Raw genomic sequence first — 16,598 nt, 5'->3', positions numbered from 1 at the left:
TGTATCGCTAAATTTTTGAAGAAATTACTAAGGCAATGATCCTTGAGGAACGCAAAAGCAAAATGCCTCAATTCCAAGCTAAGTTAGGGTCAGTTATATGAATCCTCATTGTCTACATTACGTTATTTAAGTTTGTTTCAGTCCAATATTATATAAAAATTTCCAGAGTTCTCTTGGCAAACAATCCACAGCCTCGCAACCAAATATAGCAAGAAATCATAGTTGCCGGAGGTTAAGAATCAGCCTTGGAAATTCTGAATAAGAGCAATGCCTCGGCACATGGTCTCCAAAAAGTGGGTTAGAATCTCCCCCAAATAAACCTCCAGTCATAATTGATGGCAGCACTCACAGGGAATGTTTGGGAAGTAATTGGCGATTAATCCCAACTTTTTTTGCAACTCTACTGCTTAAATCTTATATCATCTAGTTCTTGTTGTTTTAAGTTGAAACTTTTGTACGATAGCCTGCTTATTAAAGATTGATGTCAAACTTGAACTAACATTTCAGCATCTAAGTAATAGATGGCAGGATCATTTAAACTTAATCTGCTAGAATTGCCACTGTTCCGTGCGGCTCTTCGTCAACAGCAACGAAATGGTTCCTTGCTAATCAAATCTATCTTCCTTTTTAACAAAATAAAAAAAAGCATCTATACTACTATGGATTGCAGACAGTAGTATTACATGCATATATAATAATATATCAGGGCCAAATCCCTATCCAAATTTAAGGAAACAAAGAAGTGGCCCTTCCATAAAATCAATATACTAAGTTCCTCTTGAGCTTCTCGAAGTTCAAACTTACATCAGCTTGATGTGTTACTAGCTTTCTGCATTCCAACTTCAATGACAGCTCCTAATAAGATGTCAATTCTTGACACTGGTATGAATCTCATGAAGTAATATGATCAATCTTGAGCTGTGTCTTTCAAAATTCACTGAAAATAAAGTTGGAGAAAGTTCAAATTTTGTGTTGGGATATTTAGAACAGATGCAACTAATACTGCCTTCACCCCCGGCTACCAGTTCTGCTCAGTTTGTTCGAGTCCCAAAGTTGCCTCAAGAAACTTCTCTTAAAATCAGATAAATAATGATTTATGCAGCAAATTCAAATTGATATCCTCTTTTATCACAGTGATTCTCAGATTCCTCAGACGTTCCTTATAATGTTCCCACAATGAGGCTGTTTCTTCATCACATACAACATCTTCCAATTTCACAAGTCTTAGCACAGAATTGGGAAGCTCAGTAAACCCCAAGCGGCTACCCATGCAGATAGTCCGTAAAGAACAGAGTTGATCCATTTCTGTTGGCAGGAAATCCAGTTCCACACAATCATATACATCAAGAAATCCCAATCTATTAAGTTTTACTACTGACATTGGCAACTCGGACAATTTTGTACAAGAATGAAGCCTCAGTACTTCCAAATTTGTCAACTTTCCAAGCTCTTCGGGAAGGGAAACTAATTCGTGACAATAACAAATGCTGAGCTTTTTAAGATCAACAAGATCACATATTTCAGTTGGTACTTCCACTAAATCATTGCAGTACTCTATATTCATCTCTACAAGTTTTGGCCATATGTAAAACATATTGGCAGCAGAGTTTTCAAATGCCTCACCAATTTCACACATGATGAAGGAGATTTTCCGCAAATTTGGCAGCTGCAAGTTGGCTGTAAAAATGGACGTAACAGAGAGGCGTTCCAGGCTGATTCTCTTAAGATTGAGCAGAGAACAAAGCTGAAAGTTATTTAATTTGGCTGGGAAGAAACAATTGTTTGTCACAATCAAAGTTTTCAATTGGCTCATTTGCTCTACAAAAGGTGGTAAGTTGTAGGTCTTTGTTTCAAAGTTCAACACAAGTACTTCAACTTTAGGAAATTGCATGTCATACCAGTCAGACACGAAGTCTTCATCTGCAATTCAGATTCATGAAGTTGTAACTAACTAGCTGAGGCAAGATTTAGCAAGTTTGCAAAAGACATTTCTATTCTTGCCCTAAAAAGGAGCACAAGGGATGGATAACAAACCTGTGAATATAGACAAAACTTCCGCCTGAAGTGGTTGAAGTCTTTGTTGAGACCACCACTTAGGAAAGTCATTCCCCTTGATGTTGATATATAGTCTCTTTCTCTCTTCTACTGTCTCCTTATCACACTGGTGGATAACCAGTTCTCTCAGCAGATCATGCTGCTGTATGTAATGCAAGTTATGTAATCCAAGAACTGCTGGTGCATCCTTTCTGGAAATCAGCACGACCTAAACAATTAGATATTGGATAAATAATCCATTCAAGGATATCTGCTAACGTAAGGTCAATCAGTGGATGCAGAGAAGAAGTTGAGTATACACCAAAAAGATGGAACCAGGATAAAATGAAGCCAGCCGCTGCACTATTCTACAAGCTGAACTGTATGAGTTCAACTCAGTTCCAATTCTTCTTTATCTCATGAAATTTAGTAATTTTGTCCAAAACAATTTAGAAAGTGGAAAAGAATTTTTGATGACTTCAGCACATTAAACATTGAGGCACACAAACAGATAGTCAGCGAGTGTGTACATGTGACCATCTAACACTACAGCTTTGTAGTTTCTCTTGACCTTTTCCCCTATAACTAAAAATCTTCTAGTTCAGTTCCATGCAGTAATTACACGTAGAAGTAGCAAATACGGTAGAGTTTCAAGACAAAAGTGATACCTTGCAAGGGCGAGATTAACCAGATTTTGTGAAGAGAGTTGAAAGAAGATTGCCATTGCCTTCATGCCATCTTCATCTAAATTGTATCGTTCCACCCACATATCCAGAAGTGCAGCAGCATGAATTCTGTGGTCTTCAGGAAATGACCCTAGATCCAGGTAAAAGTCTCTTAATGTAGTTGCTTCACTGCTATATAGATCTATTTCATTCAATGCATCAATGCTAGTTCGCAGAGTGCGAAGCAGATCATTCTCGGTAGGAAAGAGAATGTGTCTTTTAGACTGCAACATCACTCTGTTAAACCATATCAACTCAGGCTGTCCACACAATGATCGGCCAACAACTTTAAGAGCAAGTGGAAAACCACAACAGCTTCTCACCACCTGCCATTGTATACCATCAGTTAGCACCATGTAAAAGTACTTTGATATTACTACACAAAGTAGACAACTTTATAAGTAACTATGAATTTGGGCAGATTTTGTTTAGAACATCACACCTCTATTATTTAGCTAAGACGCATTTTCTACTCTTTAATATTTCAAGCACATGAACAATAGCAATTTATATATATTTCACATGTTTTGATAACCAAATAATTATTTGAAAAGACCTTTTTAAACATAGATAGTGTTTTACCTTATGAACAAGATCAAGTCGCACATTAGGGATGCTATCTTTAAATGCTGAACTATAGAAAAGAGCCTTTGCATCCTTCTCGCTCAAAAGCTTTAATTTATATGTATCAAATTTTGGGAACACAAATCTTGAGGTGACCAAAATCTTAAATCCATGTATCTGAAACATAAAACTCTCAATGACAAACTCTGATTCAGACCAAACATCGTCCAGCACCAGCAGTACAGGTTGAGATGTATTTCTCCTTAGGAGGTTTTCAAGTTGGCCGATGGCACCATGTTCAGAAGCAAAGTCTGTCACCTTGTAACCTTTCGTCTCAAAGATTTCCCCTACAATGCGTCTGATGCTTGCTTTTTCAGAAACAGTGACAAAAAGGATGTCCCTGTATTTGGCTGTTAAGAGACAATTAGATCAAATTATGCTGAAAGCCTGAAAGTTCAGCAACAGGAATTTTTTTTAGAAGGCAAGAAGCTTAATATAACACAAGTACATGATGCAACATTACTTGTCAACTACTCTTGCCATAAGTAGAGCAATCTGTATAGACAATAACTTGATTCAAGCGGTTGCTACTCAATCATAAAAATAAAATATATACGTCGAAATTCAACTGATAAACAGACAGATTAGTATTGATTACAAAATCGATGCAGGTAGCATTTAAATTCATGCGCTTTGGTAAGAGAATTAGCTAACTGAACTTACAAAGGAAAGCAAGAAGTCCTTCTAAAGGATATAATGGAATTATTGTATAAGAAAAAAAACCAAATTCACAACTACATGGAATCACAATGTAAGATTAACATTTTACATGATAAAATGCAAATAAACTAATAATCAAGAGTCCACTTGAACTAATTGACATCAGACATATTATGAAACGAGTTTAATTTCTACTATGCACTAACAGTGTAAGGTCACTTAAAAAGGTAACTAGAATTAACAAATCAAAAGAAGTGAGATTAATAACCTGGAAAATAAGGCAGGTAACCAGCTCCAACAGATTAAAATACACTAATAATGTAAAATTGTCTTACACTGTCAGTGCATATATGCTAAATCATTATCCAATACCTTTGATATCATGCTCTCGACAAACCATTGCCGCCAAAGTAGTCTTTCCACAGCCAGCAGGAGCAGAAAGAACCACCACCTGCTCTTTCTCCTCAAGCAGCTTTACTTTCAATTCTTGAAGTGGCAAATCAAATCCAACCACAGCATCTGAAACTTGTGGCTCGTCAGACCAACCTGAAAATCCATTCCCATTTGTGCTACCAAAACTATTACCATTCATCCACCCTGAAGACCCATTAGAGTTTGTAAATCCAATACTACTCCCATTTCTCAACGAAATAGCTCTCAACATGGAGCTAATCTGATCCAATTTCTTACCATGTTCAATCACATTGACAAGAATAATTTTACTATCTCTACACACCTGAATAAAACCATGAACCTGGCAAAACCTAACCAGTGAATTTTCTAACTTGGTCAATTTCCTCGAGTAGTTCCATTTTTTCAAAGCGTCGTAGCATTTAGTCTTGGAACACTTACGGACTAGTTCTTCACCTGCCAATAGCTGCTTCTTGAACATTTCTATTTCGTAATCTCGGCCGTCTAGTGCTTTGTTTAGCCTCTCGATATCATCGAATACTGGTTTGATCTCATTTAGTGTGTTGTTTAAGCTTTGGAATTTGGAACGGAAAGTGGCAATTTTTATGCCAACATCAATAACGGCTTTGAGTAGCATGTCGAAGACTGGACCCAAAGCAGCTCCTCCCAACAGAGTTGCGGCCATTGCTACATCCCCAAACTGGCCTAATTTAGGAAAGTTGTGCTCTCCACGAAAGTGTGAGCCTAAGAGTTAAGCACTGGGATGCTGAGAAGATACTATGCCCAGAGCTCGCAATTGGCTGGAAATTTCGTCCTCAATTTGTTTGTTGACTTTTGCGAAGTTACCGTCTCTATCCCACTCCCACTCGTATAGTGAAGTTACCGAGTAAGCTGTGAGTTTGATTTAACGCAAATTTCAGGACTTTTTCTTTCGGACAAGTGTACATAGTAATAGCACCTGTAATTAGAGTACAATAATTTTCATCAAACTAGTTTCATTTGGCAGGATGTGACACTCTTTTTTTTTTTTTTAATTTATTCCAAAAAGAGTTATTTTTTTTATATTTAAAAAAATTATTTGTTTTAAACTTAAATAACGTCACATGTTCAACAATTGTGTTAGAGTTGAAACCGAGTGTTAATTTACAACGTCTTTATCGATACGGAGAACTTAGTTTACATAATCCGGAAAATAAAAATTGAATAGGAGCTGGTTTTAGAGATCTTCAGCGTTAATAGAAGCAAAACTAACGCGATTGAACCCGACGTGAATCGAACACGCAACCTTCTGATCTGGAGTCAGACGCGCTACCATTGCGCCACGGATCCACCATGTAACATTTTCCTATTAAGTTTATTATATTTACTCTCTACATCATCAACATTACTTCCGGAACCCAACATACTCATCCAGAAGATAATTTATATCATTTGTATATATATATATACCTAATTACAACATATGTAAACTGAAAGATTCAAATTCATACAAAAATCACATTCACTTTATTACTACCGAACACAGTTTTTTTAAAAAAAAAAAAATTGGAACCAGTGACTACTCCATTTTCTTCCTTTTCTTCTCCTGCATCCTGTTCTTCATTTCCTGCAGCTTGTTCTTCATTTCCTGCAGCTTCAGCACCACCGTGGCATAACATCTTTGATACCTCACTCTTACTTTCTGCCCCCACTCCTTAATCTTGTGCTCATATTTCACATATACAAATGGTCCAGTCAGTCCCCCCATGACGCCTGTTCCCAAAGCCAAGAAATTAAACACATAACTAAATCCTTTCACTAAAAATGAATATACAATGTGTGTGTGTGTGTGTGGGTGGGGGGGGGGGGGGGGTAAGCATAAGAGATTGTACTACCAAAGTAGAGAAGCGTAAGTAAATCAAAGTAGCTAGCAACCACCGAGATCAACCCCAAAGAAGCTACAGTTCCGGCAAAAACGAACCACTCTTTCTCGGCACTCACGCTAAATATTAATCGCATGCATTTTTCCACACATTCCCGGATTTTTGTCCCCATTGCCTTAGCTGATTCTTCGCTTATATACATCGCTGACATGTCCACTTGCTCTCTGCAGAAACAATAGCCACAATAATATAGCTACGCGTGTTCAAAGCTAAGACAGAGAACACAGGCAAATAACGATAGATATGATTGCTTACTTCCCCAAGAGCCTATGTATGTTACCCCAGAAAAAGAGAAACGCGATCGCTAACATGGACATCCAGGAAAAGAGAGTCACGAATTTCAATTCATAGACTTCAAGCGCTAGCCATATCGCTGTAGCTGCTAAAAGTGTTAGAACACTCAAATTCTTTCTCCTCCATAAAATTACATCGCTGACTAAATCTGAAAAGTATAGTAAAATACATGTATCAGTAACTTTGCCCAAAGAGCCAAGGTGAAGAAGGACAAATCTATTAAGGCGAGTGGGTTGTGAAGGAGAAATGAGACTAACCTGTATTGTTGCCAACATCACGAGTTGGTGGTGAAGGGGTTGGAGACTCTGTTGAAGTAGTGTGCACATTGGATGCTGCAAATAAAGCAAAAATTATAGATAGAAATGGAGATAAGAAGGGAATCTTTCACTGGAGGCTGTGAATGAGATGGAGAAATTAACCTGATTTGTTGCGAATTTCACGAGTTGGTGAAGGTGGTGGAGAATCTGTTGAACTCTGCATATTGAAGGCTGCAAACAAAGCAAGAAAATATAGACAAAAGAAAAGGGACTCAAAAGTTTCGAGTACTTTGTAAGAGCAATTTGAGATAGGTATTGTGTTCAGCTGAGAAATGTGAAGGACAACAAAGAGTGTAGAACAACTGAGCAGGTCATTCGAGATAAACACATGGCGCTCAATTAGACGAAACGTGGATCGAAACCACGCAGGGTCGCGCCACGATGTAATATAATGATCGTCATCTAAATGGGCTGCTTGTAATTAAAAGGATTAGAACCCGTTTGAATTAGCTGACAAGCATTAGGTGCTGAAAAGTAGTTGAAACTGATTTAATAAATAAGCAGTTATGCGTTTGGGTATAAGTGCTGAAATTGATAATAAGTTGCTTAAGTATTTGATAAAAAAAATACTGATAAGCTCTTTTTCTGTTAAAATGACTTAAATAACCTTAGAACTGTTTACACTTATAAGAGCGTAATTTCTTCAAAATTTTAGATTCTAGATCGATTTAAATACAAAATATTCTATTTGTCATTTTATTTTAAATATAACTGTGCTTAGATAAGATAATTTTACTGATAAATATAATTTATTTTATGATAAGCATATAATCATAAGTTATAATAATTAATAAATTAACAAACGTTTCTCAGTAAAAATAAATCTAAATAGGATAAAATATTTGAAGAGAAACAAAGATCGTCTTCATCACCACAACACTTAGAAAGCAATATGCCAAAAATTTGATATGTCGTCATTTATTACATATAGTTCAAAGATTAATACACAATCACATAGATATAAATATGCAAAGGAATAGAGAATTTGCTTATCTTAGATAGTCAATGAGAATTGCAGACTTGAAGAGGCGGGGGGAGGGGATTTAGATTGAATACTTGAGGCAGTGAGTATCAGTGCAAGAGTTTTGTTCTAAAAAGGAATATTTTAAGGATAAAATAGTAAAAATGTTGGTCAAACTTAAAGTGCTTATAAGCTAAAAATTCATAAGCTGAGTGTGACCAACTTATGGCTTTTGGCTTATTTTTGACTCATAAGCACTTGGCTTATAAGCACTTTTAACTTTACCAAACGCGTAGATAGCCGAAAAGTGCTTATAAGCTAGTTTGACCAGCTTATAAACTTAACCAAACACCCTCTTAGTTACCTCCTATTGCAAAGGTTAGGTTGATACCTTATTTATTTTAAATAAATATCCTTTTAAAAAATTATATTCCATAACTACCTTTTGTTTTTTTATAGCCAAATATGTATTTATGGTAACCTCCTACCCTTAAGTCATAAAATAAGCTTTGTATTATTTTTCTCTCTTATATCCCCTCAAATTTCTCCTATCCCCTATCCCATATCTATTTTCCCTCTCTCTCTCTCCTTCCCGATCTCATATCTTATTTTCTTCTTCTTGTACAATTTCAACAATTGGCAGTGCCTCTATCGAAGCCTTTCCAAAGATTTATTATCAAAAGGGGAAACAAATCCAGCGACGTCTTGCTTCCCAAATCTTTCGGGTGGCAGTTATAGCAAAATATATTCGAGATTGGAGCACCTGTGTATGAACTTCCAACATATTATGATGGACCAGTGTATTATACTGGAACTCCAAAATATTATACTGAAAGTCTAGTATATTATACTAGAACTCCAGTATAATATATTGAAATACCTGTATAATTATACTAAAGCTACAATATATTATACTGGAACTTCAGTATATTATACTGGAACTCCAGTATATTATTGTATACGGTCGTAATCAAGTAGGCTCGATTTCGTGGACTCGAGGGTTACTTAGAGAGCAAGATCAAAATATACCAGACGCGAGTCCGGTGGCAAAATAGAAGCTTCGAAGGTCGAAGTGCTCGATGTGCACCGAGGCCGATTATGCCTAACCACGAGATGATGTCGTCATGGTTTTGTAATAGAAAGTGCAAGATTCTCGCAACGTCCCTAAGATCACGACATGAATTCCGGAATAGATTTGTACGGGTTTGTACAAAATTGTACTAGGCGGTTAGACATGTGTCCCAATAAGATTCCCTACTAAAAATGAAAATGTACCTAGCTAAAGACTCCCTATTATATAAAGGGGAGCCCATTCATTTGTAAGATCATCAATCATTGGCAAAAGAATATACATTCTTACTTTCTTGCTCATTACTCATCACAATTATCTTTTTATTTTATTGTTCTTACTGGCCTACCTCGAGGTCACCTTAGCTCGAGGTCGAGACTTGCTTGCACACTGGTTTGATTCAACTTGCTTCCTTAATCTATATGCTTGATTTCTTGATTATCAATTAGTATTGGACTAAATCACGTATCTTAAAGACCTCAATACAAATTTAATTGTTACTCGAATTTAGGGATAAGAAATGGGCGGATAACTTATTATAATCTTTTGGATAACCTTGAAAATATGGCAGCAAAATGTTGCAATTAATATGACTCTTACAAGTCTTGCAAGATGTTATATTTTGGTCAAGTAAAGTGGCTTAGTCACCACTTGAAGTAGGCCCACACCCATTCAAACACACTTAAGAGATGTGTGACCAATTTACTTCATTTGGTCTCTTAGATTTTCAAGAGATTCAAGTAAATAGTTCTTTCCATTAAGAACTCGCGTTAGACCTCATGAATGAAATTATAACATTTTCCTACTCCAATACTAAATAACACATGATGAATCACTTAGTAGGCATTGGATTTGTGTTACTGTTGTGAGATTTTGCAATTATAAGGGAATATGGTGAAATCTTTCTCAAGAAAATCGGTTCAGGTATGTTAAGGCTATCCCTTCTTTCTTTTGGCATGATCCATACGGCACAAACGAAACATGCAAATGCACAACTTCCACAAATGACTCTATTCATAGAAGTATTAGAAATGCCTGCATTCTTGAATTCCCATGTGTCCTATTATTTTATCCTCTGTTCATGAGTCTCAGAAAAATACGTAAGTTGAAAAAGTTTACTTCATGATATTACTCAAAGAATAATTGTCTTATGACATTCCGAAAGATTTTATTAACGTACTTCACATGCATTGCATTCATGTACATTGACTCATGACCAGATGGCGTTATATACGCATATATATGTATATTATATGTATATGAGATATGGAAAAAGGCTACGGCGTTATATACGCACAACCACCTGATCAACTGGTATATGTTGATGATTTTGCCCATAGTGGCCGAGATGATATGATGGGATGCCCTCAGAGGCTGATGATGTTATGAAACATGTACCTATGCACGACATGATATTCATACGCATATGCATGACACTATAAGTATTTCATAATTTACAAAGTTTTCCAGACTTACAGGTTGAGTTATTTACTCTATATTTCTTCCATGTCTGTTATGTACTTATTTATATGCCTTACATACTCGGTACACTATTCATAATGACGTCCCTTTTGCCTGGGGATGCTGCGTTTCATGCCCGCAGGTCCCGATAGACAGGTCGAGAGCCCTCCAAATAGGCTATCAGCTCAGCGGAAGATGTTGGTGCGCTCCATTTGCTTGGAAGTTACTTGTTTAGTTAGTATGATTTAGGTGTGTATTGTTTAGTATGGCGGAGCCCTGTCCCGTCCTTTATGTTAAGTATGTACTCTTCGAGGCTTGTAGACAGATGTCATATATACAAATGTTTTATGGCCTTGCCTTCCTATATTTTGAGTTTACAAATAATCATGTTGGCTCTATAGGCCCGTATATTACATGTATAACCTTTTATATCAGGTCAGTTCGTCCTATATTGGATAATCCCCTATGTTTATTCTTGTCAATGAAAGTACAATAAGAAAGATACGTTATGTTGGTACTCAGTTGTGTAAGGTATCGGGTGCCCGTCGCAGCCCATCGATATTGTTGATACCCAATTTTTCATATATTATTTTTCAAAATGCATATATATATTCAAAACTATGCATTAGCATCAAATGATATTTTTTCCATAATTTCTACATTTTAAAATTAATTTATCCCAGTATTTTATTTATGTAAACAATTACAAAATTGCATCACAAATGACTTCACAACATTTCTTGATTTAATTTTACTATTTATAGTCATATTAAGTTTAAATTATTTCACAAATGGCCAAATTTATACTTTTTGGTTATAATTGCAACAACTTTGCAATTATAGCCCAAGCATATATTATTGCATTATTTTACCAGAAAATGGTCCATTGTATTTTTAAAATATCGAATAATTATTTCTATGCATGAAAATTATTTTTATAATTTGTTATTTATTTTATAAATTAATTTTACTCAATTATCTGAGTATTTAATAAATAGCCCCTTTTGTTTTCAGACTTAACCCAAAAAACCTAGACCTTAAGTGGTCATCCCTGCCTTATTTGATTGCCCGTATAATTGTGGATTCTTACTGATTCCTTTACATGGTATGATTGGGATTCTTTCCTTAATTAGACCCCTGTTATTATTGTTTGATCAATTACCCCTAATTAAGGGGTCTATTCTGAACTCCTTTATGTGATTGGATTTTGTGATCCTATGATTTCCTTAATTGACTGAATGTTGATTCCTTTACCTTATTTTGTTTTACTCTTAAACTGCTATATATACACTCTTGTTTTACCTCTCAACACACAAACACTTAGTTCAGAATACACATATACACACACACACACACACTTAAACTCTCTCTTTTTTCTCTGCTACTTGTGCTAACTATTGGTCTACCCAGCTGAAAGCCAAGGCTAGACAGTGGCATTATACTTGCTTTACATTCTGCACTTTGCCTCTTTAAACTGGTATGTCCCTAGTTCAATTCTGAAACTCAAACTCTGTGTGTTCCATGTCTATAAATCTATTCTTGCACTAGTTCGATTGGCAATGTATTCAATTTATCTTCTTGTTTACTGCTTTATTCAGCATGTCTAAATTCTATCTTCTCTTGTTCAAACGTGTAATCAACATGTCTAGGTCTCACTTTCTTGTTGGATACTTGGCTAGCATGTTTATTAGTCTTTGTTTACTCCTTTCAATTGGTGTGATTATGTCAGTAACTTAGTCTCTTAATGTACTTGATTGACCCTAATTATATGGCTAATCCTATCCAATGCACCCATGTCTTCACCATGACTATTCTTACACTTTGCCTCTATGTCTTAATTGCCTATTATCATGACGTACCTGTTAGGTCTCTGAATCCGTAGACTCCTAATTATTCTGTGCATTTGTCGTCTATATGCTTCCCCCTTATACCTTGATCATGTGTCCCTGATGTGAGCTCTATATGTTCCCATACCCTTGACCCTTTTTTGTAAATCTGCCTATTAAATGGCTGTAATTCTAGGCATTCAAAGTCTATGTGATTGTATGTTGAATATTTGTTCTTCTCAGAGTTGATTTCAAAAATTGTTTTCCACTCTTAGTAGTTTCTCAAAACTGTTTCTATTCCTGAAAATCTTTTCACTCCTGAAAGTTATCTCTACACTATTTTTACTAAGAGTTTTCTAAACTATGTCAAGAAATCTCACTTTACTCTTAGACTATTAAGTTCTGCCTCTCTAGTGTGTGTACTGCCTAGAAATCCATGAGATTCCTCTGAACTCTGGCACACTGGGGATGGCCCTTCCACACTGCACATAACTAGTTCTCTATTTTAAGAAAGGGTCTTAGAGTGAGCATTGCCCAGGATCTCTGTGGTCCTTGGGGAACTTTGACACACCAGGACACACCATTGGCTATGAGACTTTTGGCATTTGAGACTGTTCTGAAGGCCTAGCATCCCTAGGTTTACTTTGGGCCTAATTCAGGATCTTTATAGATAGTTTATATTTATTTATGTAATTCATTCACTATTGGTCTGTAATAATGATATTTGTAAACATATGTTGGGGAAATTAGTAAAAGGGAAGGGGATTCTTATATGATTTTTTGTGACGAAAATCGGGTAGAAATCATGCCCTTAGGATCACTATGCTTACTTGCATTAGAAATCATGCCTTAGGTTTATTATGTTTACTTGCTTTAGAAACCATGCTTTTAAGATTGTTTGGCATACTAGAAAATATGTTATGGGCTCATCACCTTATTTGTTACGAAATTCTGCTTCTACATGATCATGATCACCTAGAAATTCTGTTATTAGATCACTACTATAATCTTGCTTAACAAAGCGTCAATTGCATTCGCTTTAAAACCATGTCTACATTGCATATTGCATTCGCTTTAAAACCATGTCAACATCGCATAAATTAGTAACTATCCTGTTTAAGAAAGCAATCTCAACACCTAGATATCACGTTCTAGGATTTAATATATGTAAACCAGCTCTGTAATGTTCAGCACCTAGACCAGCATGCCTATAGGACTTAATAAGTTCCAAAACTGTTTGTTTTAAATTAATTCGATTTGTATTTAGACAGTATATTTATAGGTATCTCCGCCTACGCAAACTTGTAGGTAATTAAAATCTTATAAAAACTGGAAACTATGCTGTTTTTATTTGTGAATTGCCCAGATTCAAAAGATCCTAAAATCAGTAGGCAAACTGATTAGGTCTTTAACACTTTTGCCTTAACTCAGCATTGCATATTCTCTGCTTGTCATGTTCACCTAGATATCCTGTCATTAGGATTCCTTTCAAATGTCTAAAACACTACTGTCTGAGACGTGCATTTGCTTGTTCTATTTGTGGAGGTAAAATGTGAGCCCCCTTAATTGTTCTTTACTTGGCAGTCCTAATTGTTTTAGTTGTCGCCTAGATTTTTTTCCTTTAAGTACCTTAGGATAATCTAGAACTGCCTAAATTAGTAGTGCTAAATACCTCCAGGGCTACAAGAAAGGGATAGGTAATGAACGCATAGGATACATCTCAAGGTTGCTAGAACGCTTTAGGCTATGACCAAGAGGAGGGTAATTGGGTAGTAAAGGATATGATGACCTATGCGCTAATGCCACGTGTAACACCTCTATTTGAGGAAAGCTTACCGGGTACTGTACATATGTGATCCTATAGGTTAACAAACCTAGGACCTCCCTCACCTTATTTACATATGCGTGCTTAGACTTCCTATCTGTTAAACTTCCTTTATTTGCATATTTGTGCTTAGATTACCTATCTGTTAAACTTTCTTTATTTGCATATATGTGCTTAGACTGCCTATCTGTTAAATGACTAATTCACATAATTAAGTTCGGTCGGGACCCACAATTGTGGACCGCGAGGGGTGCCTAACACCTTCCCCTCAAGGTTATTTTGAGCCCTTACCCAATCTCTGGTAATACAAACTAGTTATATGAGTTAATTTCTCTAGGTGCCATAATGCACCTTAATCTGTTGGGTGGCGACTCTTCAAATACCCAATTCCAAAAAGAAACGAGTTGTTCCCAATGAATGTCAAAACCCGGACTCCGCAAGGAAAAGGGGGCGCGATAGGTATGGGTCATGACAAAAGTGGTATCAGAGCAGTTCTGTCCTAGGAGTCTACAAGCCATGTCTAGTAGAGTCTTGTTTATGGGTGTGTCATGCACCATACTTATAAGCAGGAGGCTACAGGGCATTTAGGACTGTGACTCTTTCTTCCTACTCTAGATCGTGTGGTAGAGTTTAGTTGTAAGAACTCAATTTCCTAAATTCTATCTTACTTATAGTACGATGATACCTACATCTAGAAAGACGGTTGGTAAGAGATATGACTATGGAAGAGTTGAGTCAGAGGAACTCGACTTTGCATCATGCTTATGATAAGTAAATGTGAGGTCTTCAGCAGATCATGTGTATACTAAGATGTTTAAGCTTCTTGATAAGAATCCCTAATGCAAGAATCCTATCCACTCTTATGGTAAAAAGGAATAAGGATGGAGGCACAAGTTTCAGCAAGTAAAAGAAGCAAGGTGAAGAAGGGTACGAAGCACCCAATTAATAAAGATTATCATTATTACAGTTCCGACAGAAAAATATAAGCATTGTGAGTTACCCTCAATAGTAACAGAGGTATGTATAATAGAACACACCCATCTCAGTTATACCATATTGGGGGCTAACAAGTGTAGGTTAAGAAGAGGACGGGTTATCACGATCCCGATGGGGTTAGAATGGCCCAAAATAGTGAATGGATTGTTTTCTTTAGTTGACATTTCCGAAGAATATTGCAAAAGCACTAATAGATCTCCTCACGAGACACCTAGATGGTGCACCCTAAAATAGTAAAGCTAGATATGAGAACTGGAAGCCTTGAAGGAATAAATATTACCTTAGTGTGGCTCCCGTCCCTAGTAAAGAAAGAGCGTTAGGCAATTCGAAGAGCCAAGGGATGGATCAAGGGGAGCCAAAAGAAAAAGAATGTTTTGTTCGAGTTTTCAGAGTAAAGCAGTAGACATAGATAATTAGCAGGAGATAAAAAGAGAGTTAATGAAGCATTATGAGTAAGATGTGATACATGGATGACAACGGTAGGTCAAAAAAATGATGACAGTATTACAGAGTCTATAGTCAAGTGAAGGAAAAGATGAAAAATGACAGGCCTTGAGACAATAAAAGAATATAGGCCATAAAGTCATATCCTCATTTCAAGAAATAAGTTTGCAACTCTAACGTGATTAACAGAAGGAAAAGTTAGACCCCAGATTAATAGAAATCAATATGGACTGGTGAACAAGATAAACTAAATATGAATTAAGGACTGAATGATTTGATAATAGTCAGCATCATAAGAATTTTAGATCGCGTTCCGGCGATAATAGAATGGACAACAGAAAAAGATTCATGAGAAATTCAAAGAATGGTCATTCAGGAAGACACTTCCCTAAAGCAAGCAATGGGAGCAAAGTTAAGCTTAAGGGAATGTATGTGCCAGTTATACTAAGTGTCACCATTGTGAGTAAGGAATTTTGTTATCTTTAGTATTGAAGGATTACCGCAAGGCGAGTAAGGGTCATCGATGATGTAAAAGGACGCCGAAGATGAAGAGGTAAAACATCTATAGGTAGGTCGTCCTAGATGCAATTCTTAGTACTCCCCTAAAGGGGGGGGGGGGAATATGGAATGATGTGGCATTAAGCCAGAATTAAGTGGTTCTAGTAACTATGGAATGATAAAGGAAGAATGCGATAAAAATGAGAAAGGGATGAGATGATCAAATTTTACAGATATGCTATGCTTCCAAAACATTATGTAAGCACGACATCAAGAAAAGGAAGTAAGGGTTCCCGTCCGGGATGTTGTTGATAGATAAGGAGCCAGTGCGTGAGGTAAGTTACGACAAAAGAAATAACCCAAGAAAGATTACGCGGAATATGGATATCAGAATGGGCCAACGAGTAGTTAGTAGTTGATTCAGAAAGAGTCTGGTCATGACTAGAGAAGAAGTTACAGACAAATTAGCAGATCATGCAAGATAAATGTAGTAAACCCTAACATGGAGAATTCAGCCTCGCAGTAATGTCA

At 36.4% G+C, this 16,598-nt stretch overlaps 2 protein-coding genes and 1 non-coding gene across 3 annotated transcripts; all 3 read right to left on the bottom strand.

Annotated features, from left to right (window-relative positions):
• Positions 1 to 602: 602 nt before the first annotated feature.
• LOC107792069 (putative disease resistance protein At5g66900) lies at positions 603 to 5,327 on the bottom strand. Its single transcript, XM_016614246.2, has 5 exons — positions 4,416 to 5,327; positions 3,342 to 3,733; positions 2,703 to 3,085; positions 2,035 to 2,246; positions 603 to 1,920 (listed from the first exon to the last, which is right to left on the bottom strand). Exons 1-5 carry the CDS (start codon positions 5,137 to 5,139, stop codon positions 1,079 to 1,081), a joined length of 2,553 nt encoding a protein of 850 aa, XP_016469732.1. The 5' UTR covers positions 5,140 to 5,327; the 3' UTR covers positions 603 to 1,078.
• A 384-nt stretch (positions 5,328 to 5,711) lies between these two features.
• On the bottom strand, positions 5,712 to 5,783 carry TRNAW-CCA (transfer RNA tryptophan (anticodon CCA)). The gene has a single exon. It is a non-coding gene; the product is annotated as a tRNA-Trp (tRNA).
• An 84-nt stretch (positions 5,784 to 5,867) lies between these two features.
• On the bottom strand, positions 5,868 to 7,286 carry LOC107792068 (reticulon-like protein B13). The gene is made up of 5 exons (XM_075241333.1): positions 7,090 to 7,286; positions 6,928 to 7,002; positions 6,632 to 6,818; positions 6,329 to 6,540; positions 5,868 to 6,206 (listed from the first exon to the last, which is right to left on the bottom strand). The coding sequence occupies exons 1-5, from the start codon at positions 7,148 to 7,150 to the stop codon at positions 6,013 to 6,015; spliced, it is 729 nt and encodes a 242-aa protein (XP_075097434.1). The 5' UTR covers positions 7,151 to 7,286; the 3' UTR covers positions 5,868 to 6,012.
• Between the last annotated feature and the right edge of the window lie 9,312 nt (positions 7,287 to 16,598).

The sequence above is a fragment of the Nicotiana tabacum genome, chromosome 3, assembly GCF_000715075.1.
Source record: "Nicotiana tabacum cultivar K326 chromosome 3, ASM71507v2, whole genome shotgun sequence".
NCBI lineage: Eukaryota > Viridiplantae > Streptophyta > Magnoliopsida > Solanales > Solanaceae > Nicotiana > Nicotiana tabacum.
Note: the sequence above shows the minus strand (reverse complement) of the source record. Positions and strands in the feature narration are given on the sequence as shown.

Excerpts from the sequence above, each read along its gene's own strand:
- LOC107792069 (XM_016614246.2), bottom strand. The coding sequence starts at position 5,139 with ATGGCCGCAACTCTGTTGGGAGGAGCTGCTTTGGGTCCAGTCTTCGAC. Across the intron at positions 3,734-4,415 it reads TCGAGAGCATGATATCAAAG|CCAAATACAGGGACATCCTT; the intron begins GTATTGGATAAT and ends GTCTCTTAACAG. Across the intron at positions 1,921-2,034 it reads AGTTTTGTCTATATTCACAG|ATGAAGACTTCGTGTCTGAC; the intron begins GTTTGTTATCCA and ends TCTGAATTGCAG.
- LOC107792068 (XM_075241333.1), bottom strand. The coding sequence starts at position 7,150 with ATGCAGAGTTCAACAGATTCTCCACCACCTTCACCAACTCGTGAAATT. Across the intron at positions 7,003-7,089 it reads TGAAATTCGCAACAAATCAG|CATCCAATGTGCACACTACT; the intron begins GTTAATTTCTCC and ends CTTTATTTGCAG. Across the intron at positions 6,541-6,631 it reads ATACATAGGCTCTTGGGGAA|AGAGCAAGTGGACATGTCAG; the intron begins GTAAGCAATCAT and ends TTGTTTCTGCAG.